This window comes from Heptranchias perlo, chromosome 6, assembly GCF_035084215.1.
Source record: "Heptranchias perlo isolate sHepPer1 chromosome 6, sHepPer1.hap1, whole genome shotgun sequence".
In the NCBI taxonomy this organism is placed as follows: Eukaryota; Metazoa; Chordata; class Chondrichthyes; order Hexanchiformes; family Hexanchidae; genus Heptranchias; species Heptranchias perlo.
The window spans coordinates 50,999,886-51,027,166 of record NC_090330.1 but is presented as its reverse complement, the minus strand read 5'-3'; the positions used below and the strand labels follow the sequence as shown (position 1 = coordinate 51,027,166).

The window sequence follows — 27,281 nt, the reverse complement described above, 5'->3', positions numbered from 1 at the left end:
CTCTCTCTCTCTCTCTGCCTTTCGGGTCTCTTTCTCTCGGTCTGTGTAATTTGACACATTGTGTATTCAGCATACTGGGACCTACTGTTTTCCATGGCTAACCTGTCTGAACACCAACGACACCTTTGATTGGTGTAATGGTATCCCAGCCTAATATAAGATATGCGATTTGAGAACCTCTCATTCACTACTCACCTGATGAAGGAGATAATCTCCGAAAACTTGTGATTTTAAAATAAAATTGTTGGACTATAACCTGGTGTTGTAAGATTCCTAGCAAGTGTTTCCAGGCATCAATGCTGCTTGTGAGCCAACTTTTAGGAGGTTTTAATGGTAAGACCATCTTGACTCATTTTCTAATTTTCCCTACCCATGGAGAAACATCTTTTTCATCCTTCTTCCCTACTTGTTTATTTCTGAACGTGACTGTCGCATTTGAGTTCCTGGGCTACCGTATCTCTTGTACTCACTTATATCAACTAGATGAGCTTTTTGCAGTCTTAACCACATAGGAGCAAGGCTGAAAAACTCACATTGTTCATTCTGCCTCACTTGAAGCACATGTATTGCTATTAATAGCAGTCATGTGGAAACCCATGAGCCAAATAATCCCATCTAACAGCGACAAGCATTTTGCAAAGGGTTTTTAAAAATATGATTTTAAAAAGTGTTCCGTAAGAAGAAAAACTAGGTTATATTATTCCTTAATTCTTCCCTGCAATCTTATACATCACTTAAGAAATACCACTCTTGTAAACTGAAAAAAAGTTTCATGTTCTGCAAATGCTACAACGTTTTTGTGCTCGAACTAGAACTAGGGGTCATAGTCTCAGGATAAGGGGTCAGCCATTTAAGACTGAGGTGAGGAGGAATTTCTTCACTCAGAGGACTGTGAATCTTTGGAATTCCCTACTCCATAGGGCAGTAGATGCTGAGTCATTGAATATGTTCAAGGCTGAGACAGACAGATTTTTGGACTCTAAGGGAATCAACGATATGGGGATCGGGCAGGAAAGTGGAGTTGAGGTCGAAGATCAGCCATGATCTTATTCTTATTGAATGGCGGAGCAGGCTCAAGGGGCCGTATGGCCTACTCCTGCTCCTATTTCATATGTACTTATCATAGAATCATAGAATGGTTACAGCTTAGAAGGAGGCCATTCGGCCCATCAAGTCCGTGCCAGCTCTATGCAAGAGCAATCCAATTAGTCCCACTCCCCTGCCCTTGCCCCGTAGCCCTGCAAATTCTTTCCCTTCAAGTACTTAGCCAATTCCTTTTTGAAAGCTACGACTGAATCAGCCTCCACCACCCCCTCAAGCAGTGCATTCCAGATCATAACCACTCACTGTGTAAAAATGTTTTTCCTCATGTCGGAATTGGTTCTTTTGCCAGTCACCTTAAATCTATGTCCTCTGGTTCTTGACCCTTCCGCCAATGGGAACAATTTCTCTCTATCTACTATGTCTAGACCCTTCATGATTTTGAATACCTCTATCAAATCTCCTCTCAACCTTCTCTGCTCTAAAGAGAGAACCCTAGGAGAACAACCCTAGCTTCTCCAGTCTATCCACGTAACTAAAGTCCCTCATCCCTGGAATCATTCCAGTAAATCTTTTCTGCACCCTCTCTAAGGCCTTCACATCCTTCCTAAAGTGCGGTGCCCAGAATTGGGCACAATACTCCAGTTGTGGCCGAACCAATGTTTTATAAAGGTTCATCATAACTTCCTTGCTTTTGTACTCTATGCCTCTACTTATAAAGCCCAGGATCCTGTATGCTTTTTTAACCGCTTTCTCAACCTGCCCTGCCACCTTCAACGATTTATGCACATATACCCCCAGATCTCTCTGTTCCTGAACCCCTTTTAGAATTGTGCCCTCTAGTTTATATTGCCTCTCCTCATTCTTCCTATCAAAATGTATCACTTCGAATTTTTCTGCATTAAATTTAATCTGCCATGTGTCCGCCCATTCCTCCAGCCTGTATATATCCTCTTGAAGTCTATCACTATCCTCCTCACTGTTTACTACACTTCCAAGTTTTGTTTCATCTGCAAATTTTGAAATTGTGCACTGTACACCCAAGTCCAAGTCATTAATATATATCAAGAAAAGCAGTGGTCCCAGCACTGACCCCTGGGGAACACCACTGTACACCTCCCTCTAGTCCGAAAAACAACCGTTCACCGCTACTCTCTGCTTTCTGTCACTTAGCCGATTTCGTATCCATGCTGCCACTGCCCCTTTTATTCCATGGGCTTCAACTTTGATGACAAGCCTATTATGTGGCACTTTATCAAATGCCTTTTGGAAGTCCATGTACACAACATCAACTGCATTACCCTCATCAACCCTCTCTGTTACCTCATCAAAAAGCTCAATCAAGTTAGTTAAACATGATTTCTCTTTAACAAATCCGTGCTGACTTTCCTTGATTAATTCACACTTGTCCAAGTGACTGTTAATTTTGTCCCAGATCATCGTTTCTAAAAGTTTCCCCACCACCGAGGTTAAACTGACTGGCCTGTAGTTGCTGGGTTTATCCTTACACCCTTTTTTGAACAAGGGTGTAACATTTGCAATTCTCCAGTCCTCTGGCACCACCCCCATATCTAAGGATGATTGGAAGATTATGGCCAGTACCTCTGCAATTTCCACCCTTACTTCCCTCAGCAACCTAGGATGCACCCAATCTGGACCGGGTGACTTATCTACTTTAAGTACAGCCAGCCTTTCGAGTACCTTTTCTTTATCAATTTTTAGCCCATCCAGTATCTCAACTATCTGTTCCTTTACTGAGACTTTGGCAGCATCTTCCTCCTTGGTAAAGACAGATGCAAAGTACTAATTTAATACCTCAGCTATGCCCACTGCCTCCATGCGTAGAACTCCTTTTTGGTCCCTAATCGGTCCCACCCCTCCTCTTACTACCCGTTTACTGTTCATATGCCTATAGAAGACTTTTGGATTCCCTTTTATGTTAGTCGCCAGTCTATTCTCATACTCTGTCTTTGCCCCTCTTATTTCCTTTTTCACTTCCCCTCTGAACTTTCTATATTCAGCTTGGTTTTCACTTGCATTATCAACCTGGCATCTGTCATACGCCCCCATTTTCTGCTTCATCTTATTCTCTATCTCTTTCGTCATCTAGGGAGCTCTGGCTTTAGCTGCCCTACCTTGCCCCCTTGTTGGATGTTATGTTCGATGTTAATAAACCACTTCCTTACATAGTACCATAGCCTGCAGCAACTGCTTAGCGAACTAAATGTGACAGCATTGCCAGGGGAAGGGAAGAATTACTTGCCGATCATCTTGTCTGCTTACTTTCTTGATCAACTGGATGATCCCGTTCATATTCCACAGCTGCAATGTACTGCATTATGTTGTCCTTGTAGAATCTCTTTGCAAGATCCTTTGGGGTTTCGCCTTGGTCATTCCTGGCTCCCAGTACATGAGTCATGCTATCTCCTTGGCAGACAAGAAACTTAAAGCAATGCAGGTGGCCCTCCATTGCTGCAAGATGAGCTACCGTTAAAAGAACAAGACACATTAAAAGTACACAACACTACTGCCTTTTAAAATAACTCAAATAAGCGACAACCAAATTGTCAATAGTACCCAGTGATTATGAAAGGGTTTGATAAGAGTAAACGTAGAGAAGATGTTTCCACTCGTTGGGGAGACCTAAACTAGGGGCCATAAATATAAGATAGACACTAATAAATCCAATAGGGAATTCAGGAGAAACTTCTTTACCCAGAGAGAGGTTGGAATGCGGAACTTGCTACCACATGGAATAGTTGAGACGAATAGCATAGGTGCATTGAAGGGGAAGCTAGATAAACCCCTGAGGGAGAAAGGAATAGAAGATTATGTTGATAGGGTTAGATGAAGAGGGGTGGGAGGAGGCTCGTGTAGAGCATAAGCACCGACATGGACCAGTTGGGCCGAATGGCCTGTTTCTGTGCTGTACATTCTATGTAATTATTTATACATAAAAATAAAGGCTGCAGTGATCAGTACAGTTCTGCTCAAAAGTGTGGCAGATTTTACTACACAAAAATTCTTAATTGGTCAGCGTCTTGCTCCTGTTCACTATCCAGTGAACCATATTGGAAAGTGCATGCGCGTGGATGTCATGCGAGAATTGAGTGGGCTCGACTGTGGATGCCCTATATGGTCGAAAGATGTGCTGACACTTACTGTTTAAGCTCAGATGTGAAAAGTGACTATTTGAGTGAAGTACCTGTAGAACAGTATCTCAGCAACACTCCCTTCAGGGAAAAAATTTAGAAAAAAGAAATCACACTCAGTTATAAGTGCAACAAGTTGATTTCATGTTAATATGTGCATTAATGGAGTACAATGAAAATTGCAAACCAGCTGTAGAACTTTACCTGCCAGTATATATATCGAATACCATCTCGCACAGCTGGCAATGGACTGTTTTGATGTGTCACTTGGTTTCAAATATGTTTTTTTAAAAATATACATATTATTATGGGGATTTGAGCAAGTTTCTCCATTTTGCTATTTGAGTCCCCTTTTCTTGGTCTACCTGGAGACCTGCTCACTAAAGCTGCTCATTATGATTCCGCTCTGGCCCAAAACAGAAGCCTCGTACTTAAAGAGGTGAGTGCTAGCACTGAAATATGCTCACCTTCAAGGATCCAACTGTCAGTTCCAGGAAATTCATTCAAAATTGCGCATATGAACTGCTCCTCTACCGTACCACCAGAAACCCTACTGCCTGAGCAGCCAAAGAGGTGCCCCCCAATATCCAGAGAAGACAGCAGCTCAAAGGTTGTTCCCCACAAATGTGACTACCTACCCCAGAGAGAGCAAAAGGCCCCAGCACAAGAACCTGAAATCTGAATCCAGAAGCAAACACTTCAACGGACCACCTCACCATACTGCACACCAAGGACCTGGATAACAGCAACCCTCCCCAATGACCAACCAACATCAGCATCTTCAACTGCTCAACACCCACACCAGGAACCACTGCAGACAAAGCTCAATTCCACCCAGAGAAGACCAACCCTCAACCATGTTAAACTCCAAGACAGTAACAGAGCCTGCACAATGTAGCGCCCTGCCATTGAAACCAGCCCGGGACCAAAACGAGGTGCGCACAGAAGACCACCCAAACCTAAGTCAGGAAATTCCATGAAAACTTCCTGACAGCCATCCAGACCATGCACACAGAGCTCCACAACACAAACTCCCAAGAAGAACAGCAAAGCAAAGAACTGGAAACCCCTGTCTGCAAAGATGATGTAAAAGTAACAGCAATACAAATCCAAATTTCCTACCTACTAGAGAGGGACCAGGAAAAGGCCATAAAAATCAACAAGCTCGACAACTGGGGACTCTGCAGTAATATTTCCAGCTTCAATATTCCAGAAGGCCTGGAGAGGAACAGACAATACTCTTCATTCAGGATGCCTCCTACACCGGAACCTGATCATAGAACATCACGGAACACAAGCTCCAATGCCCACAGACCCACAATGCTCTGCAACCTTCTCAGTGTGACTCCTCAACTTCCAGACCAAAGAGATGATAATACACCAGGCCAGCACGAAGTGGATGCACAGCAAAGAACTCTCAGATTCATCAGGCATGATCTGTGTACTCTGGTTACCAATCCTCCTGCCAGTGGAAACAGTTTCTCCTTATCCACTCTACTAAAGGTGAGGTGAGAGTGCTACCACTGAGCCACGGTTGACACCTGCCCAGAGCATGGGGTCTAGGCGGCTGAAGGCATGGCTGCAAATAGTGAGAGGGAAGAGAGGGGGATACACAAAAAGCCAGAGCCAAAGGAATAGAATTTTTGGGGAGGGTGTTGGTTGTAGCGCTGAAGGAGGTTATAGAGATAACAAGAGCTTAGGCCATGAAGGGATTTAAGCATGTGAGGCATTGGGGGACCGGGAGTCAATGTAGGTCAGCGAAGTCAGGTGTGATGGGTGAGTAAGACAGGATAAGCACAGCAGAGTTTTGGACGATCTGTATGGCTGCTGCCATTTTCTTCAGGGCCTTTAGCAGGGCAGCCCTGTCGTCTGCCTGTTTCAGGCAAGAACCTACTTTCAATATGCAAAACAAGGTGTTATTTTGGTTGAAGAGTCCTCCTGACCTCACAAAAATCTCCCATGCCTTTGCTGGCCTGTCCACACGCCCCTTCCCCCCCCCCCCCCCCCACCTGCGATTACTTCTGCCCACTTTGAGGAGAAAATTTCCACCTTAGCTACGTGGTAGAGCCACCAGAATTCTTGTCTCCCCTCCCCTCCTCCCAATTCAGCGAGCTGCCTATGAGCACCTCCACAGCTGTTGCCGAGATTAAGGAAATGAGGCCTAGCCCTCAAAATGGCTCAGGTTTTTCTGCAGATACTTCAGGTGAATGGCATGAGCAACACCTTCTGCCGTCTGAAGTTCACCCAAAGAGATAATTTACCACCACATAATAATAACAACACTATCAGCCTGGAATGGGGTCTGTGTCTCCTTGATAAACCTTCAGGGTCTATTGATCTTATCCCAGGTACATTCACCACATTACAAACCTGGCACAAGAAAGGTATCAGCAAGCTAGGCCAACTCTTGCAGGTTATGCCTTCCAACAATTGGCAGAGAAATGTACTTCACCAACATGAGCTATTCCACTACCTCCAACGCCTGGCCTCATTCCAAAAACATCAATGTACGCCAACCCTCAGGAACTGTACTTCCCTCCCTGACAGACGTCCAGAAACACATTTCCACCCTCTGCACCATGTTTGCTTCCTGGACAAAGGACAACGCAAAAAACTTTAGAAGAGTCTAAGAACAGGACTTAGCACACCAAGAAATATGGACGCAGACTCTCACACTATCACTAAATCAAAAGCAAAATACTATGGATGCTGGAAGTCTGAAATAAAAACAGAAAATGCTGGAAATACTCAACAAGTCAGGCAGCATCTGTAGAGCTTAAAGCATGAGGACCAGCTCCAGATACCAAGCTTACAACAGCCCAGTGGATGTCCCATAGATTCCTCTCCTCTCTGGGGGATGATTTCTGCAGGGACTATAGCCAGAAAGGTATCTTACTATAGGCATTTGGTTGTGTCTCTACATTCAACCATTCTGGGAAGTAGTCCAGAAGCCATGAAGAACACGATGGGCGCAATCTCTGCAGGCCTATGCTTGCTAGGCTCCACAATGCCAAAGTGTTGTCCTTCCCACAACAAACGTGGTTGATACACATGTAGGACATATACCGATTGGAGCCAGTAATGTTTGGACTCCGCCTGGAAGTCGCGATGTACTAAGCAGTCTGGAGCCTTTTCCAAGCAGTCTACATGGTTCAGACCATCTCCCAAGGTCAGAATGGGACCACAAACCAAAATGCCACTCCCAGCACCCACAAAAGGCTGTAACCATACCCGATAGGTAGGCAGAACCCTTCATGTTCTCCCGATATCCCCACCATCACGGAAGCCAGTCTTCGGCCAATTCGATTCACTCCACGTGATATCAAGAAACAGCTGAGTGCACTGGATACAGCAAAGGCTATGGGCCCCGACAACATCCCAGCTGTAGTGCTGAAGACTTGTGCTCCAGAACTAGCTGAGCCTCTAGCCAAGCTGTTCCAGTACAGCTACAACACTGGCATCTACCCGACAATGTGGAAAATTGCCCATGTATGTCCTGTCCACAAAAAGCAGGACAAATCCAATCCGGCCAATTACTGCCCCATCAGTCTACTCTCAATCATCAGCAAAGTGATGGAAGGTGTCGTTGACAGTGTTATCAAGCGGCACTTACTCACCAATAACCTGCTCACCGATGCTCAGTTTGGGTTCCGCCAGGACCACTCGGCTCCAGACCTCATTACGGCCTTGGTCCAAACATGGACAAAAGAGCTGAATTCCAGAGGTGAGGTGAGAGTGACTGCCCTTGATATCGCCGTTCCTTCATTGTCGCTGGGTCAAAATCCTGGAACTCCCTTCCTAACAGCACTGTGGGAGAACCGTCACCACACGGACTGCAGCGGTTCAAGAAGGCGGCTCACCACCACCTTCTCAAGGGCAATTAGGGATGGGCAATAAACGCTGGCCTCGCCAGAGACGCCCACATCCCGTGAACGAATAAAAAAAAAATGTCACCTTGACTCAGCCAAACTCCAGCGAGATGTCAAATTATCCTGACCCCCAAACAATGGGGGTGATTTTAAATCTCAGGAACGGGTGGGTTGAGGGCGTGAGGGAGTTGAAAATTGTTGGTTTTTTGGGTCGCAACCGCAAAATTTTCGGACTTTGCATTCCCAATAGGAAGCCTGTACTTTTCCACGCCGACGTTAAACCAGAAAGAAAGCCGGGTTGCAGTCGCGACTCAAAAAACAACTGTTTTAAACTCCCACCCGCCCCCAACCCACCCGTTCTTGGGGTTTAAAATCACCCCCAATATGTAATTCCCAACATATGCAGAACTATACCGACAACCCTAAGCTTGTGACTATAATCTCTTGTGTAACAAAATATTCACTTTTCTTCAATTAAAAAAATGAAAATATTAATTCTGTGCCAAAACAATGTATTCCATGTAAAAAGAATAGCCAGACTAAAATAAAATTACAAAAATTTTGCTGTATTGTATAGTACATTTGGACTCGAGATAGATTACAGAGGACTTCAATACATTTGGCTGCAGGTTCATGATTTAGGCACCCTCAGAAACCCAGATACAGTACAGCAATTTGTTATTTCAGCACTAGATGTAGAAGGAGAGTACATTTTGCCAGTGAAGCTCCCAAAATCTCACCGAGTAGGATTTGGTGCTTTCTACCCCTGCAGGATTACAGTAATTGTATACCTGGTAAATTGCCATCCTGATCCACTTCATTCACATCTGCTCCCCATCTGACTAGAAGCTGCAAGCAGCCCAGCCTTCCATGGAAGGCAGCATAGTGAACACCCCTCCAACCATTTTTATCTGTTGGATTTGTATCCTAGAGCAAAACAAACAGAAAAAAGTGACGTACAACATCCCATTTCAGTAAAATGTGCACTGTGTCTCTATGCATCCATATATAGCCCAAGAACCTGAAAAAGTGAAATTAGACAAGTATTTCCACTTTGTTCAGTATTCAAACAAATTCTGGAATCATTTTAATATACCAAATAAGTAGACTTACTAGGGTAATAATGAAAGCAAAAATTATTTTCAAACTTTTTTTTGATCATAATCTGTGTGTGTCTATTTTTCTTTCCACATAGAATCCATGAACGAGACCATGCAATTCACTGTGAATAAAATCAACCCTAAAAGTTAACTAACAGTTCCTTACCACACCACTGCGAAGAATGGTCTGAAGTGTGTACGAATGTCCATGGGCGGCAGCCAGATGCGATGGGGTGCAGCCTCTATCATCCTTTGCTGTTAAGTTTGCACCGTTTGTTACCAAAGCCTGAGGAGTATTGATTCAAGTTTAGCTACAATTAGTTGATCTCCCATGATGCTGCTTACAGACAAGAACTAAAAGTAAAAGTTGTAGAACCCTTATAGCCAGTAAAGAGAAGTAGTTCTCATCCCATCAGATTTAAAATAAAATATCTGATATGAAAGAACACTACGCATCATCCTCTCCCCTCTCCCAAAACAATAGCTCATTAAGTAAAATTACTTATTAAAAAAAACAAATTACTATATACCAGAGACTAAATTTAAATATTTCACACTTTTGCACTGATTAAAATATTTCTTTTGGTACAGAAAAATGTAAACAATAAAGACTGTTTACCTGCATACAGGCATCATGACCCCTGATGGCTGCAATATGTGCTGCTGTCCAGCCCCTGGGAGTTACATCAGTCATATCAGCACCATGCCATAGCAACCAGTGCAGGCACTGTAATATACAAAGTGAACTGTAGATATTCTGCTCTTTTAAATTATATATGATTAGGATTGAAATGTTCTAAACTCTTGATAGTAAGGCTGCTTTTCAAATATCTGAACAATTATTAAAATTAATACCATTTAATGATTAATAATAGACTGGCAAAAGTAAATTTGAAAGCATTATCGGAGAATCTTGAATATCGTAATCATATTTTAAAGTTATGCATTTTTTTTTAAAAAATTTCAAAGCATAATCAATCCAGTTTGTAGGTACAATCCACATTCCGCACATTTTACAGATAGACTGACCTCCATAAATTTTTGTGCCTCTCTCACTCATTCTGTTCAGACTCTTGATGTATGAAATAGCACTAGTAATTATCTACACTCTTTAGCACCATTCATTAGAAGCTTGGAGAACACAGGAGGCAGTCAGAGAATGGGAATGAGTGAGGTACAGGAGGAGTATTGGTTCAAGTTTAACTGCGTGCTGCTCATTGTTAAAATTAAAAATAAACATTTCCTATAACAGTCTCTATTTAGCTCCCACCATCTAATTATTTCTGCCTCCCGCTCTGTGTCTTTCTTTTGTCTTCCACTCTTTATGATTCTTGCAATATTTTGCCATATTGTTTCTGCCTCGTTGTTTGTTTCTGACTCTTTGGGCATAATTTTAACATGGTGACAGGAACTCCGCTGGTGGGATGAATAGTTGCGTGGTAAACCCGGGAAAAATTTGCATGCGACGGCTCGGGCAATCACAACTCAATTGAAGGCTCTTAATGTAACTTCCGGGTTTCGCGTCTCCAAGCTGCGCAGCGGGCGGACTGTGCACCCGAATGACGTGCCAGGAACTGGAGTATTTAAAGGGCCACTGCAACCATGGACTTTGAGGGAGAAAGGAGGAATTTGCAGATATGGAGCACCAAAGGACTAAGGCAGCAACCCGTTTAACGACTCTTCTCTTGAGTTGCTACAGGCTGGTGTGAAGTGGAGGAGGGACAAACTGTACCCGGCTGATCGGAGGAAATGCCCTGCCTCCGCCAATAAGGCGGCCTAGCTCGAGGTGGCAGAGGAGCACCATGGCAAGGTCGTGGGTGCAATGCAAGAAGCTTTTTTTTATTTCAAAATATACTTTATTTCATAAAATTTAAGGATACACACAGTTCAATGTAACTATCACAATTATAATTCAAAACAACACAATACAGATCAGACAATACGATTCCATTCTTACAATTTAAAACACGATACATATCTTGCTGTACAATACAAGATGAGATGGCCTTACATGGTGGCCTCTCCCCATAGAGCCTTTGCTTAGGTCGCACCTTGGTCCAGTGCATCCCGCAGCAGGTACTGTTGGACCTTGGAGTGTGCCAGTCGGCAACACTCGGTCATGGACAACTCCTTCAGCTGGAAGACCAGCAGGTTTTGGGCAGACCAAAGGGGCTCCTTCACATACTCAACAACTGAGCATCCATAGCCCACTGGGACAGAGAATTCCAAAGATTCATAATCCTCTGAGTGAAAAAAATTCTCCTCATCTCAGTCTTAAATGGCCGACCCCTTACCTGAGATTATGCCCCCTACTTCGAGACTCTCCAGCCAGGAGAAACAGCCTCAGCATCTAACCTGTTAAGCCTTCTCAGAATCTTATATGTTTCAATGAGATCACCCTCATTCTTCTCAATTCCAGTCAGTATAGGCCCATTCTACTCAATCTCTCCTCATAGGACAACCCTCTCATCCCAGGAATCAATCTAGTGAACCTTTGTTGTGCCACCTCTAAGGCAAGTTTTTTCCTTCCTTACGTAAGTAGCCCAAGACTGTAAACAGTACTCCAGGTGTGGTCTCACCAAAGCCCTGTTCAATTGCAGCCAGATTTCCTTACTCTTGTACTTCAACCCCCTTGCAATAAAGGCCAAAATACCATTTGCCTTCCTAATTGCTTGCTGTTAACTTTCTGTGTTTTGTGTATAAGGACACCCAAATCCCTCTGAACACCAACATTTAATAGTTTCTCACCATTTAAAAAATATTCTGTTTTTCTATTCTTCCTACCAAAGTGAATAACCTCACATTTCCCCGTGTTATACTCCAGCTGCCACCTTCTTGCCCACTCACGTAACCTGTCTATATCGCTTTGCAGACTCTGTGTCATCCTCACAGCTTACTTTCCCACCTAGCTTTGTATCTTCAGCAAACTTGGATACATTACACTCAGTCCCTTCATCTAAATCATTAATATAGATTGTAAATAGCTGAGGCCCAAGCACTGATCCTTGCGGCATCCCACTAGTTACAGCCTGCCAACCTGAATATGACCCGTTTATTCCTACTCTCTGTTGTCTGTCCATTGAACCAATCCTCTATCTATGCTAATATGTTACCCCCAACCCCAAGAGCCCTAATCTTGTGTAACAACCTTTTGTGTGGCACCTTATCAAACGCCTTTTGAAAATCCAAATATGCTACATCCAGTAGTTTCCCTTTACCCTGCAGTTACATCCACAACAAACTCTAATAGATTTGTCATACACGATTTCCCTTTCATAAAACCATGTTGACTCTGCCTAATCATAATATGATTTTATAAGTGCCCGGTTACCACGTCCTTAATAATAGATTCCAGCATTTTCCCTACTACTGATGTCAGGCTAACTGGCCTATAGTTGCCTGTTTTATCCCTCTCCCTCCTTTCTTGAATAGCAGTTTTATATTTGCCACGTTCCAATCTACTGGGACCATTCTAGAATCTAGGGAATTTTGGAAGATCACAACCAATGCATCCACTAGCTCTGCAACCACCTCTTTTAGAACCCTTGAATGTAGGCCATCAGGTCCAAGGGATTTGTCGGCTTTTAGTCCCTTTAATTTCTCCCGTACTTTCTCTTTACTAATATTAATTACTTTAAGTTCCTCGCTCTCTTTAGACCCTTGGTTTTTTGCGTCTTCTACTGTGAAGACAGACACAAAATATCGGTTCAACGTCTCTGCCATTTCCTTATTCCCCATTACAATTTCTCCTGTCTCAGCCTCTAAGGGACCCACGTTTACTTTCGCTACTCTCCTCCTTTACATATATTTGTAGAAGCTCTTACAATTTGTTTTTATATTTCTTGCTCATTTACTCTCATAGATAGAAACTCATCACATTGTGACACTTAGTGTTTGCATACTGGAGCTCTACACACATCCTGAGGCAGCCACACACAAAGGTAGCCATCAGGATCAGGGCGGCACTGGGGACCCCTTTCCCCACTTTGTCTGGGGGCTTGTGCGTGGTGTCCCTGTGGACGCAGTCCATCTTGGACCTCCAGACAAAGTGGAAGTTGGCTCAGGTAACTGTGACGGCAGAGCGGTGGGGAATGCAATGCAGGAAGCACTTTAGTGACCTAACCAGGTCAGGAAAAGTTACTGATTCACCTACATCCTGTGGTGTACATCACCCCCGGACCCCCCCCCACCCCCATCTCACTCTGTCTTGCCAAGCCTACTCCATCACATCACTTCTCACACCCACTTAAGTCTCATTATCAACTCATCTCCACTTTCTGTGCACTCTCATCTCCCCATTTGTGAACCCACCACTCCCACTCACCCCAATCCTGATGCAATGTGATGAATCTGTCTGATAGTCACCCTTTGATGCATCTGCTTCATTGTCTGCCTCACCCAAAGCTATGCATCCATAGAATCATAGAAAGGTTACAGCACAGGAGGCCATTCCGCCCATCGAGCTGGTTCTATGCAAGAGCAATCCAGCTAGTCCCACTCCCCCGCCCTTTCCCCGTAGCCCTCCAAATTTTTTCCTTTCAAGTACTTATCCAGTTTGAAGGCCATGATTGAATCTGCCTCCACCACCCCCTCGGGCAGTGCATTCCAGATCCTAACCACTCGCTGTGTAAAAAAGTTTTTCCTCATGTCACCTTTGGTTCTTTTGCCAATCACCTTAAATCTATGTCCTCTGGTTCTTGACCCTTCTGTCAATGGGAACAGTATCTCTCTATCTAGACCCTTCATGATTTTGAATACTTCTATCAAATCTCCTCGCAACCGTCTCTGTTCCAAGCAGAATAACCCCAGCTTCTCCAGTCTATCCACGTAACTAAAGTCCCTCATCCCTGGAATCATTCTAATAAATCTCTTCTGCACCCTCTCAAGCCTTCACATCCTTCCTAAAGTGCGGTGCTCAGAACTGCATACAATACTCCAGTTGTGACCGAACCAGTGTTTTATAAAGGTTCATCATGACTTTCATAGTTTTGTTCTCTATGCCTTTATTTATAAAGCCCAGGAATCTGTATGCTTTTTTTAACGCTTTCTCAACCTCCCTGCCACCTTCAACGATTTGTGCACATATACCCCCAGATCTCTCTGTTCCTGAACCCTTTTTAGAGTTGTGCCCTCCAGATTAAATTGCCTCTCCTCATTCTTCCTACCGAAATCCATCAGGTGATCACGTCACCCTCACTCACTCACACGTCTGTACTTTCTCCCCTTGTAGGAAAAAAAAAGCGCAAAATGCAAGGGAGAGGACGAGGACTGGAGAGGGCCCATCACAAATAGTGTCCCTGATACAGGCGGAGGAGGCGGCCTTGGAGCTCAGTCACACGGTTGAATGCCTGGCCTTCGGAGATGGTGAAACTGACAACCTGCAATCGGCTCGTGACAGAACTTCAACATCGTTCACACACATCATGAACTGATGTTATCAATGATTGACTTATTGCACACCTCATTGCAAACTAGCTTCTGCAATGGTTCTTAATATTGCTTTATGTTCTCTTCCAGGGCCTTCAAAGATTGATGACAAGGCATATGCCATGGAAGAGGGCGATTCCTCAGAGGAGCTCCATTCCTCTGAGGGTGCACCGTCACATCATATCCAGCCATACACCAGTGCAGATACTGGCACTTCTTAGAGTCCCGTTGGGCAGATAGTTGGGTTGTCACCTGGTTATTCACCACTCACAAAAGTGTGCACGAGCAGACACTGGTGTCAGGGGCAGCTGTGGAGAGTCCACATCTGGGCCACGTTCCTCTCTAAGCTCTGCTCAGCTGGACGCAGATGGTGAACCCCGAGGGCCATCACTGAGATAGAGAATGATAGAAGTACAGCTGCACCTTTGCAGGGTACTGGAAAACGTGCCATACACACTCTTCACAATAGTGGAGAAGATGGAGGAGTCCACCTCCAGCATTAGTGGAATGGTGGCTCAGATAAGTATGGGAATGTCTGTGGTGTAGAGAATGGAAGCATCCTGTAGCTTCAAGCCATGATAACAGCCGTGCAGACTCAAGATGCCAACTTTTCTGCCGCCTTGAACAGGCAGACAGATACTTTAGCCGTGGCCTTAGAATGCATCACAGATGTGTTCCAAGCTGTTGTCCAGCAGAGTGGTAGGAGTGATGTGGCCCTGGCCCAGGAGAGGAATGATGGTGAAAGGGGACATGGAAGTGAGGACTCCACTCAACGCACTCCCACGTGTCACCCGTTGCCCCCACCTCAACCAGTACCCGCAATTCTGCCTCCTCTCCCAATGACCAAGTCTGCCCCTGCACAGGTACAGGTGGAGCAGTCTTTGGCGGGGCCCTCACGGACTCCAAAACCCAGAGAGCATTGGCCGGGAGCATCTCAAAAGTCAGGGCAGAGATCTGAGCAACCTGCCACTAACCCGGCTGAAGCGACAGGGGCTGCACCACGTAGAAACGGTAGGAAGAGGAAGGCGAAAGTTTTGTAATCACCAAAGGTATGCACAAGGGTGTCTGATGCAATGTCGTGTTTTTCATTTATATTTGTTTTTCTTACATGCACATTAAATATTATAATTCTCACCACCACTGCCACGTCTTGTTCATTCTTGAGTCCCTTTTGTGAAAGCGCCCTTTCATGTGCTTCATCATGAACACCAAAACTTGATGCCACCCATTGGGTGCGTTTACAATGGGTGTATGCGTGGTTGAAGGGCTATTTTGTGCAAACGGTCGGGGGGCTGGTGTTGATGTTGGTGGTCTGAGTAGTTCACTATCTTCAGTTTGCAGATCTCCTTATGAGAACCTATTAGATATGAGTGACTCCTCCGTAGCATCACGAGCAGCCCTGCCAGTGGGTGGGTCATCGTCCTCCTCCTCCTCCTCAATGTTGCCGGCAGATGCGGATGCTTCATGAGCACATTGGAGCTCCTCCATCTGTAACCCTCTCTGTTGAGTGATGTTGTGCAGGACACAACACACGACTATTATTTTGCACACCCTCGCTGATGAGTACCGAAGGGCTCCCCCCAGATCGATCCAAGCACCTGAAGCGCATCTTCAGCTCTCCTATGGCTTGTTCACTGACAGCCACGTCACCACCAGATCTGTCATTGTACCGCTGCTATGCCACATTGGTGGGGTTTCTCAGAGGTATCATGAGCCACGTCTGCAGGGGTATCCCTTGTCTCCAAGCAGCCAGCCCTTAAGTCTGTCTTGTGGGTGGAAGAGGGCTGGGATGTAGGACGCACGCAAAATGGAGGAATCATGGCAGCTGCCAGGGAATTTGGCACACACCTGCAGAAACCTCCTCCCGTGGTCGCAAACCAGCTGCGGATTGATGGAGTGATATCCCTTTTGGTTGATACACAGTCCTGGCTCATGTGCTGGTCCTCAGATTTCTACATGTGTGCAATCAATTGCGCCCTGCACCCATGGGAAGCCAGCTAGAGAGTGGAAATCCACTGCCCTCTCAGTCTGGCTGATATCGTCGCAGGGGAAGTTGACTTGGTCTGATGCCCTGGCAAACAATATATCAGTGACTTGTTGTATACACTTATGTGCAGATAACCGAGAAATCTTGGAGATGTCACCGGTGCCGCACCGGAAGGATCCGGATGTGAAGAAATTGAGGGCAGTGGTGACTTTAACTGCGATGGGCCATGCGTGGCCACAGGCCCAGCCAGGAGCAGCTCTGCATGAAGGAGCCGGCAGATATCTGCCACCACCTGCCGACTCAATCTCAGCCTGCATAGGCACTGCTCCTCAGAGGTCCAGGGAGCTCAGCCTCTGCCTGTACACACTCTCACGAGGGTAGTGCCTCCTGCGATGTCGGCCCCTCCGTTGGTCCCCTCTCTGCTCTTCTGCAGGTCCTTGTGGCGCACCTCTGTCTTGTGGACCTGCAACTCCAGAACTGCACGCTGTGCCTGCCATGGATGGTGATGTGCCTCCTCCTCGGATGTACTGAACCGTTGCGCAACCTCCCCCCCACCCCCATCTTGATGTTGTCAGTTTGAGGGGGTCCAAAATGTAGGTAAATATGTCTGAACAGAAGAATTCTCAATGTGAACAAAGAAATCTTAGTCTAAATACAAAGAACTCCCAGCCAAAGGTTTGTCTGAGAGAACTGAGTGCCCCGCTGCAAAAACTCACCTTTTCTTCACGTGTCAATCACTGGTTTAAAGGTCCAAATGAGAGTCGGCTGCAACTCGCCTCTGTTTCCATGGCGTGTTTCAGAGGCCATGGGAGACGCATTCAGGGAAAGTTAAAATGGTTTGTGTAACTCAATACACAAAAAGTAAATAGGATTAAGTTCTTTAAAGACCTAAATTTGCCCTTTAAATATCATCCCACCGGCACAACTTCTGGGTGTCAGAAGCGCACGCATCCAAATGCATCTGGGTAAAACCCGGAAGTAAGCGTGTTGGAGCCGGGATGCGGTCCTGCTCCGAAAACAGAGTATTTTTACTGCCCACCCGTTCTTGTGGGTTAAAATTTACCCCTTTGTGTCTCGCTCTTTCTGCAGGTCTATCCTTAAATACTTTTATATGTATATACAGTATTGATACAGTGGTAAATAACTCTTCACCTCCAAACTATCAGAATGCGCTGCCCATTGCAATGGAGTGAATTTGTGAATGGGATCAACTTCATTAATGCTGGCTCCATTTTTCACCATCAGCTCAAGTTCCTCCACATCAACGGCTTTAACTGCTTCATGAATAGTGACAAAAGACGACTTCTTCCTTGCAGCTGTCAAACAATAACAATTTCAAAACATGAATGCACTGACAATTAGCAATAAGATAACAATAGCATTTTAATACCACGGGCTTCTTAGCACTTCTGGTTTGTTCAAGTAGTGCTAGTGATATTGAAGGAAGAGTAAGCATCTTATACTTGGTAAAATAAAATAAAACCTAAATAAAATATTTTCATCATTCCATATTTGAAGTTTTCAGCATGGGCCTTTTTTCATTTCCTTTTTTGAAGGCACCAATTCATCATATTTCAATTCCATTGGTCCTGACCATTTCCTGGGAGCTCATCCAAGTGGACAATCTGTGAGCTTAGTCAGTATTTTCTGGCTGGCTATTCCACCTTTGGGACATCACAAGCAAACCTGTCCTCATCAACATGTGTGCAATTTCCAGCAGGGGTCTCCAGCAAGCATAACGTGGAGCCCTGGCTGTTTCCCTTCCCTCCGTAGTGTGGGACACTGAGGACAAGTACTTTGCTCCCATGCCACCATGCTGGCTGAGATCAGCCAACTCAGCACAAATTGAGGATTGAGCCAGAGATTACCCCACCATGTGGTGTATTTGTCCATGTAGCTATCAGGGAAGCCCTGTGTTCTGAACCTTATTTAGTGCTCTATAACACGCAGATCTTTCTTTGAAGCTGCAGTGAATGGCACTGGTTAAAAGGCCACTTTAATTATTGGTTTAGGCCACATAATTGCTAATATTACAAATTAAATAAATTAAAACTAACTTCAATAAGAGAAATAGGCTGATTAAACTAAACTGAGCAATAAAAAGTAACTAAAAGAAATCAACTTAAATCTATCTGATAATCAAAACTTAAAGGTAAATCAATTAGCACCAGAAATAGATAAATAAATAATTGCTGTACAATAAAGAAGTAAAGAAAAAAGGCAGCACAGGCAGAATGTGGGAATTTGTGGACAGTAAGACTGTCCCGGATGAACACACCTGTGGGAAATGTCTATGTCTTGAGTCACTCCGGCTCAGAGTTGTTGAGCTGGAGTGCAAGTTAAAGACATTCCAACATATAACAAGAGGAGGAGGAATATTTGGAGAGTTTAGTCCAGAACACAGTCACACCACAAAGAGAGATACAGGTACAAAAAGAGGAGTGTATGACTGACAGTCAGCAGGTAAAGGAAAACTAATGGAGGAACCGCAAAATTTGATCCTGTCCAACAGATACAACATACTTGCTACCTGTGGAGATAAGGAAGAAGGATGCAGGGAGGATGGCCAGAATGCTAACCATGGCCTCCATGGAGTAGATGCAGCAGTCATTACAGCGACCAGGCTACACGCTGGGCATGATTGGGAGCTAAATATTCCAGGCCATTGGATCTTTAGAAAGGACAGAGAAATTAGAAAAGGAGGAGTAGCATTATTGATAAAAGGTACAATTGCAACAGTGGAAAGAAAGGATTTCAGTAAGGGTGGACAGGCAGTGGAAACTGTACAAGTAGAACTAAGGAACAGTAAAGGATGAAAGCCTCGAGATGCTGGGAGTCATTTACAGATCTTCTGACAGTAGGGATATAAAAATATGGAGATCAGGTAAGCATGTAGGAGAAACAATTTGATTATAATGGGAGATTTTAATTTTCATATAGACTGGGAAAAGCAGAATAGCTCAAGTAGTAAAGGCTATGAATTTCTAGAATGCATTTGGGACAGTTTTCTGGAACAATATGTTTTAGGACCGACAAAAGATAAGGCCATACTAGATTTAGTGATGAATAATGAACCAGAATGAATTAACAAGCTGACTGTAAGGGAACATCTTGTGAATAGTGAGTATAATATGAATGAATTTGATACAAGGTTTGAGAGGGAGCAGCAGTCACAAACCAAGGTTTTAAACTTAAGTGAGGCAAACTTTGAAGGGATGAGAAATAAATTGACCACAGTAAACGAGGATGAGCTGTTAATGGGTAAACCCACTCACAAACAGTAGGAAGTATTCAACGAAGTTTTTGGTCCAATACAAAACCAATATATACCCCTAAAAGGCAAAAGCTTCACTTGTACAGTTAAGCAACCATGGTCAACAAACGAGGTAAGAGACAGTATCAAGCTAAAAGAAATGGCTTACACAAATGCAAGGAAAAGCAGAAATCCAGCAGACAGACAGCGCTATAAAAAGCAACTAAGTGATACAAAGATAGTAATAAGAGGTGCAAAAAGGGAGTATGACAAAAACTTGCACGGCATATCAATGCTAACAGTAAAAGCTTTTATAAATATATTAAGAAAAGGAGAGTGGTAAGGGTGAATGTGGGCCTAATAAAGGTGGATGGGGGTGAGACCATAATAGATAATAATGAAATGGCAGACTTAATAAATGAACACTTTATATCCGTTTTCACAGTGGAGGAAGAGGACAAAGTACCAGCGGTAGAGGGAACCTAGAAATAAGTCAAGCGGAGGAATGTAGTGAATTTAATACAAGTAAAAATGATAATGGAGAAAATAATGGCACTTAAGATAAACAGATTTCCAGGGCCTGATTGTTTCCAGCCTAGGTTATTAAAAAAACAGGTGGGGAAAATTACAGATGCATTAGTCATAATTTTCAAGAGATCTCTAGATTTGGGAATCTAGATTTGGAGCCAAAAATTGCAATGTGACTCCATTATTTAAGGAAGGAGGGAGGGAGAAACCAAGAAATTATAGACCTGTCAGTTTAACTTCAGTAGTAGGGAATTTACTGGAATCTATCATCAGGGACAGAGTGACTGAGAACTTGGACAAGTATGAGCTGATCAAATAGAGTCAGCATGGATTTGTGACAGGTAGGTCATGTCTGACTAATCTAGTTGAATTTTTTTCTTAGGAGATCACTAACATGGTGGGCAGGGGAGTGTTTATGGACGTTGTCCATGTGGACTTCTGGAAGGCATTTGATATGGTTCCCCAAAAGAGATTACAGCTACAAAACTTACTAAAAGCTAGTGCACAAGTACAAAAAGTAATCATTAAAGCCTAATGGAATGTTGGCCTTTATCTCAAGGCCAACATTGGTTGGAAAAGAGGAGGAAGTTATGCTTCAGTTGTATAGAGCCTTGGTCAGACCGCACCTCAGGAAGGATATATTGGCCATGGAGAGGGTAAAACAGCAACAACAACTTGCATTTATATAGCACCTTTAACGTAGTAAAATGTCCCAAGGCACGTCTCAGGAGTTAGCAGACAAAATTTGACACCAAGCCAGATAAGGAGACATTAGGAGAGGTGACCAAGATCTTGGTCAAAGAGGTAGGTTTTAAGGAGCATCTTAAAGGAGGAGAGGTAGAGAGGTTAAGGGAGGGAATTCCAGAACTTAGGGCCTAGACAGCTGAAGGCACTGGTGCGGTGAAGGAAATCGGGGATGCACGAGGCCAGAAATGGAGAAAAGCAGAGTTCTCGGAGGGTTGTAGGGCTGGAGAAGGTTACAACGATAGGAAGGGGTAGGGCCAAGGAGGGTGGAAGATGGGGGGGCCGGCCAGGAGAGCACTAAAATAGTCAAACCTGGAGGTAACAAAAGCATGGGTGAGGGTTTCAGCAGCAGATGAGCTGAGGAAGGGGCAGAGACGAGCGATATTACAGAGATGGAAGTAGGCGGTCTTGGCGATGGAGAGGATCTGGGGTCGGAAACTCAGCTCAGCTCAGGGTCAAATAGGACACCGAGGTTGCGAACAGTCTGGTTCACCCTCATGCAGTGGGGAGTGGAATCGGTGGCTAGGGAATGGAGTTTGCGGCAGAGGCCGATGACACTGGCTTTGGTCTTCCCAAAATTTAATTGGAGGAAATTTCTGCTCATCCAATAATGGATGTCGGACAAGCAGAATGGCAAATCATAGGCAGTGGAGGGGTCAAGAGAGCTGGTGGTGAGGTAGAACTGGGTATCATCAGCATACATGTGGAATCTGACATTGTGTACAACGCAGATTCACCAGAATGATACCAGAGCTTAAAGGGTTAAATGATGACAGGTTACAAAAACTTTGCTTGTATTCCCTTGAGTTTAGAAGGTTGAGGGGTAATCTGATTGAAGTGTTTAAAATGATAAAAGGATTCAAAAAGTAGGTAGAAAGCTATTTCCTCTGGTGGAGGAATCCCGAACAAGGGGCACAATCTTAAAATTAGAGCTAGGCCATTTAGAAGTGAAATCAGGAAGCACTTTTTCACACAAAGGCTAGTGAAAATCTGGAATTCTCTCCCACAAAAGACTGTGGATTCTGGGTCAACTGAAATTTTCAAGACTGAAATTTTTGTGAGGTAAAGTTATCAAGGATATGGAAAAAAGGCAGGTAAATGCAGTTGAGGTACAGATCAGCCATGATCTAATTGAATGGCAGAACAGGCTTGAGGGGATGAATGATCCTGTTCCTATGTTCCTATCTTCCTAGTGATACATAATTGTACGTCTGCCACACAACCAGATGCACTATTTTGGCTCTGTGTTCTTATGGGGGAACTGAGACTGTGCATTTCCATTCTGTTACCCGACCAAGTGACAAGGAAAGACGAAGGAAGGGCGAGCTAGTACAGTACAGCTACAACACTGGCATCTACCCAACAATGTGGAATATTGCCCAGGTATGTCCTGTCCACAAAAAGCAGGACAAATCCAATCCGGCCAATTACTGCCCCATCAGTCTACTCTCAATCATCAGCAAAGTGATGGAAGGTGTCATCGACAGTGCTATCAAGCGGCACTTACTCACCAATAACCTGCTCACCGATGCTCAGTTTGGGTTCCGCCAGGACCACTCGGCTCCAGACCTCATTACAGCCTTGGTCCAAACATGGACAAAAGAGCTGAATTCCAGAGGTGAGGTGAGAGTGACTGCCCTTGACATCAAGGCAGCATTTGACCGAGTGTGGCACCAAGGAGCCCTAGTAAAATTGAAGTCAATGGGAATCAGGGGGAAAACTCTCCAGTGGCTGGAGTCATACCTAGCACAAAGGAAGATGGTAGTGGTTGTTAGAGGCCAATCATCTCAGCCCCAGGACATTGCTGCAGGAGTTCCTCAGGGCAGTGTCCTAGGCCCAATCATCTTCAGCTGCTTCATCAATGACCTTCCCTCCATCATAAGGTCAGAAATGGGGATGTTCGCTGATGACTGCACAGTGTTCAGTTCCATTCGCAACCCCTCAAATAATGAAGCAGTCCGAGCCCGCATGCAGCAAGACCTGGACAACATCCAGGCTTGGGCTCATAAGTGGCAAGTAACATTCGCGCCAGATAAGTGCCAGGCAATGACCATCTCCAACAAGAGAGAGTCTAACCACCTCCCCTTGACATTCAACGGCATTACCATCGCCGAATCCCCCACCATCAACATCCTGGGGGGTCACCATTGACCACAAACTTAACTGGACCAGCCATATAAATACTGTGGCTACGAGAGCAGGTCAGAGGCTGGGTATTCTGCGGCGAGTGATTCACCTCCTGACTCCACAAAGCCTTTCCACCATCGACAAGGCACAAGTCAGGAGCGTGATGGAATATTCTCCACTTGCTTGGATGAGTGCAGCTCCAACAACACTCAAGAAGCTCGACACCATCCAAGATAAAGCAGCCCGCTTGATTGGCACCCCATCCACCACCATAAACATTCACTCCCTTCACCACCGGCGCACAGGGGCTGCAGTGTGTACCATCCACAGGATGCACTGCAGCAACTCGCCAAGGCTTCTTCGACAGCACCTCCCAAACCCGCGACCTCTACCACCTAGAAGGACAAGAGCAGCAGGCACATGGGAACACCACCACCTTCCCCTCCAAGTCACACACCATCCCGACTTGGAAATATATCGCCGTTCCTTCATTGTCGCTGGGTCAAAATCCTGGAACTCCCTTCCTAACAGCACTGTGGGAGAACCGTCACCACACGGACTGCAGCGGTTCAAGAAGGCGGCTCACCACCACCTTCTCGAGGGCAATTAGGGATGGGCAATAAATGCTGGCCTCGCCAGCAACGCCCACATCCCGTGAACAAATAATAAAATAAAAAGAGCTGAAATAGTGCTCTTACAATTGATTTTTTTCAAAAAGGCATTATAAATAAGATATCTGCTCATAAACTGATGGAAATATCTGGCATTATTCCATTGTTGTCATAAGGCATGTTTACACTAAAATTCTAGAGCTATCTGGGGTCAAGTAGATTAACCCAAGCCAATCAATTTAGACACATTTTATTCCAATAAAGCTCTGAAGGTGCATTCAGTTTAAATTAAGCGCGAGACCCAAATTTACTTTGACACAAAGCAAAGTGAGACTCCATCCTCCAGAGAGCCTCACTCTGCTTCCTTCTGCTGTCAGGTTAGGCTCTGACTTCAGGTACAAGGCATTTACACTATAACAGCAGCATCAGTTAAAACAAAACCATTTTGTTCTAATCTTACAGTTAAGAACTTGGAGCAGGAGTAGGCCAAATGACCACTCGAGCCTGCTTCGCCATTCAATAAGATCATGGCTGATTTTCTACCTCAACTCCACTTTCCCACCTTTGCCCCATATCCCTTGATTTCCTCAACTCCACTTTCCCACCCTATCCCCATATCCTTTGATTCCCTTAGTGTCCAAATATCCATCGATCTCAAACGTGAATATACTCAACGACTCAGCATCCACAGCCCTCTGGGATACAGAATTCCAAAGATTCACAACCCTCTGAGTGAAGACATTTTTCCTCATCACGTTCCTAAATGGCTGACCTCTTATCTTGAGACTATGTCCCCTAGATCTAAACTCTTCAGCCAAGAGAAACATCCTCTCAGTATCTATCCTATCAAGCCCTCTAAGAATTTAATATGTTTCAATGAGATCATCTCTCATTCTTCTAAACTCGAGAATATAGGCCCATTCTACTCAATCTCTGCTCATAGGACAATCCTCTCATCCCAGGGATCAATCTAGTGAATCTTCATTGCTCCACCTCTAAGGCAAGTATATCTTTCCTTAGGTAAGGAGATCAAAATTGTACACAGTGCTCCAGGTGTGGTCTCACCACAGCCCTATATAATTGTAGCACGACCTCCTTAAGTCTTATGCTCCCAACCCCATGCAATAAAGGCTAACATACCATCTGCCTTCCTAATTGCTTGTTGTACCTGCATGTTAACTTTCTGTGATTCATGTACAAGGACATCCAAATCCCTCTGAATACCAACATTTCTTAGTCTCTCACCTTTTAAAAAATGTACTGCTTTTCCATTCTTCCTACCAAAGTGGATAATTTCACATTTCCCCACATTATACTCCATCTGCCACCTCCTCGCACACTCACTGAACCTGCCTATATCCCTTTGCAGCCTCCTCACAGCTTACTTTCCCACCTAGCATTGTATCATCAGCAAACTTGTATACTAAGTGACTGATATAGATTGTAAACAGCTGAGGCCCAAGCACTGATCCTTGTGGCACCCCACTAGTTATAACCTGCCAACCCACAATTGAGCCATTGTTCCTACTGTTTTCTGTTCATTAACCAATCCTCAATCCATGGCTAATATATTAGCCCCAATCCCACAGGCCCTAATCTCATAGAACAACCTCTTGTGTGGCACCTTATCCAATGCCTTTTGAAAATCCAAATATACCACATCCACTGGTGCCACCACTTTTAAAACCCTAGGACGATCAGGTCCGAGGGATTTGCTGGCTTTTAATTCCTTTAATTTCTCCAGTATTTTTTCTTTACTAATATTAATTACTTTAAGTTCCTCACTCTGATTAGACCCTTGGTTCCCCACTATTTCATGTATGTTTTTGTGTCTTCTACTGTGAAGACAGATACAAAATATTTAAAGTCTTTGTCATTTCCTTAATCCCCATTATAATTTCTCCTGTCTCTGCCTCTAGTGTTTTGTAACAAAATAACATTCTTCACATCAACCATTTTAAGTTAAAATACCTAAACAAAATCTTATGCAAACACCACATCAGCATATTTTACAGCCAAACGAATTTAGCTTTGTATGTTATGATGAATTCTTCAATAAATTACAAATTCATAGAATCATATCTCACAGCACAGAAGGAGGCCATTCGGCCCATCGTGCATGGTCTTTGAAACAGCTATCCAATCAGTCCTACTCCCCTGCTCTTTTCCAATTCCTAATTCGATTGCATTGGGGGATAATTATATTTTGTAGAAAAAGCTTATGTTTTCCCAGCAAAACTGAACCGTACGTTACAGATCCTAAGCTACATTCAGGACATGTTCCAGTCCTTGGGAACGAAAGCATTCCTCAGCACCTCCATCCCACTGCCTGTCACACTCCCCCGCTAAAGTCCCAAGATTCCCAATCGTCGCTTTACCTAACGCGGCTGCAGAGACTGCGGGCATTGCTGCACCTTGCATCAGAAATTAAACCCGATCACATTAACACCACCAGCTCTTCAGCGCTGCCTGAGACGGGCTTTGGAATCGTGCTTGATTAGCAACGCCAATAAACTTCCGGCGTCATTTGAACCTGCAATGCCAAATTGCTTTCATTTCCGGAGAAAAGTCTCCCCGAAAGAAAATTACAGAAAAATATTCCGATCGAAACTCACTATAACAGAGAGAGAGAGAGAGAGAATGGAGGCTCAGGGTAATAGAGAGAGAGAGAGAGAATGGAGGCTCAGGGTAATAGAGAGAGAGAGAGAATGGAGGCTCAGGGAAATAGAGAGAGAGAGAGAGAGAATGGAGGCTCAGGGTAATAGAGAGAGAGAGAATGGAGGCTCAGGGTAATGGAGAGAGAGAATGGAGGCTCAGGGTAATAGAGAGAGAGAGAATGGAGGCTCAGGGTAATAGAGAGAGAGAATGGAGGCTCAGGGAAATAGAGAGAGAGAGAGAATGGAGGCTCAGGGTAATAGAGAGAGAGAGAGAGAATGGAGGCTCAGGGTAATAGAGAGAGAGAGAGAATGGAGGCTCAGGGTAATAGAGAGAGCGAGAATGGAGGCTCAGGGTAATGGAGAGAGAGAGAGAGAGAATGGAGGCTCAGGGTAATAGAGAGAGAGAATGGAGGCTCAGGGAAATAGAGAGAGAGAGAGAATGGAGGCTCAGGGTAATAGAGAGAGAGAGAGAATGGAGGCTCAGGGTAATAGAGAGAGAGAATGGAGGCTCAGGGAAATAGAGAGAGAGAGAGAATGGAGGCTCAGGGAAATAGAGAGAGAGAGAGAATGGAGGCTCAGGGAAATAGAGAGAGAGAGAGAATGGAGGCTCAGGGAAATAGAGAGAGCGAGAATGGAGGCTCAGGGTAATGGAGAGAGAGAGAGAGAGAGAATGGAGGCTCAGGGTAATAGAGAGAGAGAGAGAGAGAGAATGGAGGCTCAGGGTAATAGAGAGAGAGAGAGAATGGAGGCTCAGGGTAATAGAGAGAGAGAGAGAGAGAATGGAG

General features: G+C 44.5%; 1 protein-coding gene across 1 annotated transcript in view; it reads right to left on the bottom strand.

Moving 5' to 3' along the window:
• Positions 1 to 26,325, bottom strand: part of LOC137322980 (ankyrin repeat domain-containing protein 42-like) — a 42,468-nt gene extending 16,143 nt beyond the window's left edge. Inside the window, exons 1-6 of the mRNA XM_067986268.1 lie at positions 26,218 to 26,325; positions 17,729 to 17,892; positions 9,782 to 9,889; positions 9,329 to 9,448; positions 8,854 to 8,989; positions 3,325 to 3,525 (exon numbers count right to left, since the gene is read on the bottom strand). Of these exons, the coding sequence (XP_067842369.1) occupies positions 3,325 to 3,525; positions 8,854 to 8,989; positions 9,329 to 9,448; positions 9,782 to 9,889; positions 17,729 to 17,892; positions 26,218 to 26,260 (772 nt within the window). The 5' untranslated portion in view covers positions 26,261 to 26,325. The remainder of the gene's footprint in view (positions 1 to 3,324; positions 3,526 to 8,853; positions 8,990 to 9,328; positions 9,449 to 9,781; positions 9,890 to 17,728; positions 17,893 to 26,217) is intronic.
• Positions 26,326 to 27,281: the final 956 nt, after the last annotated feature.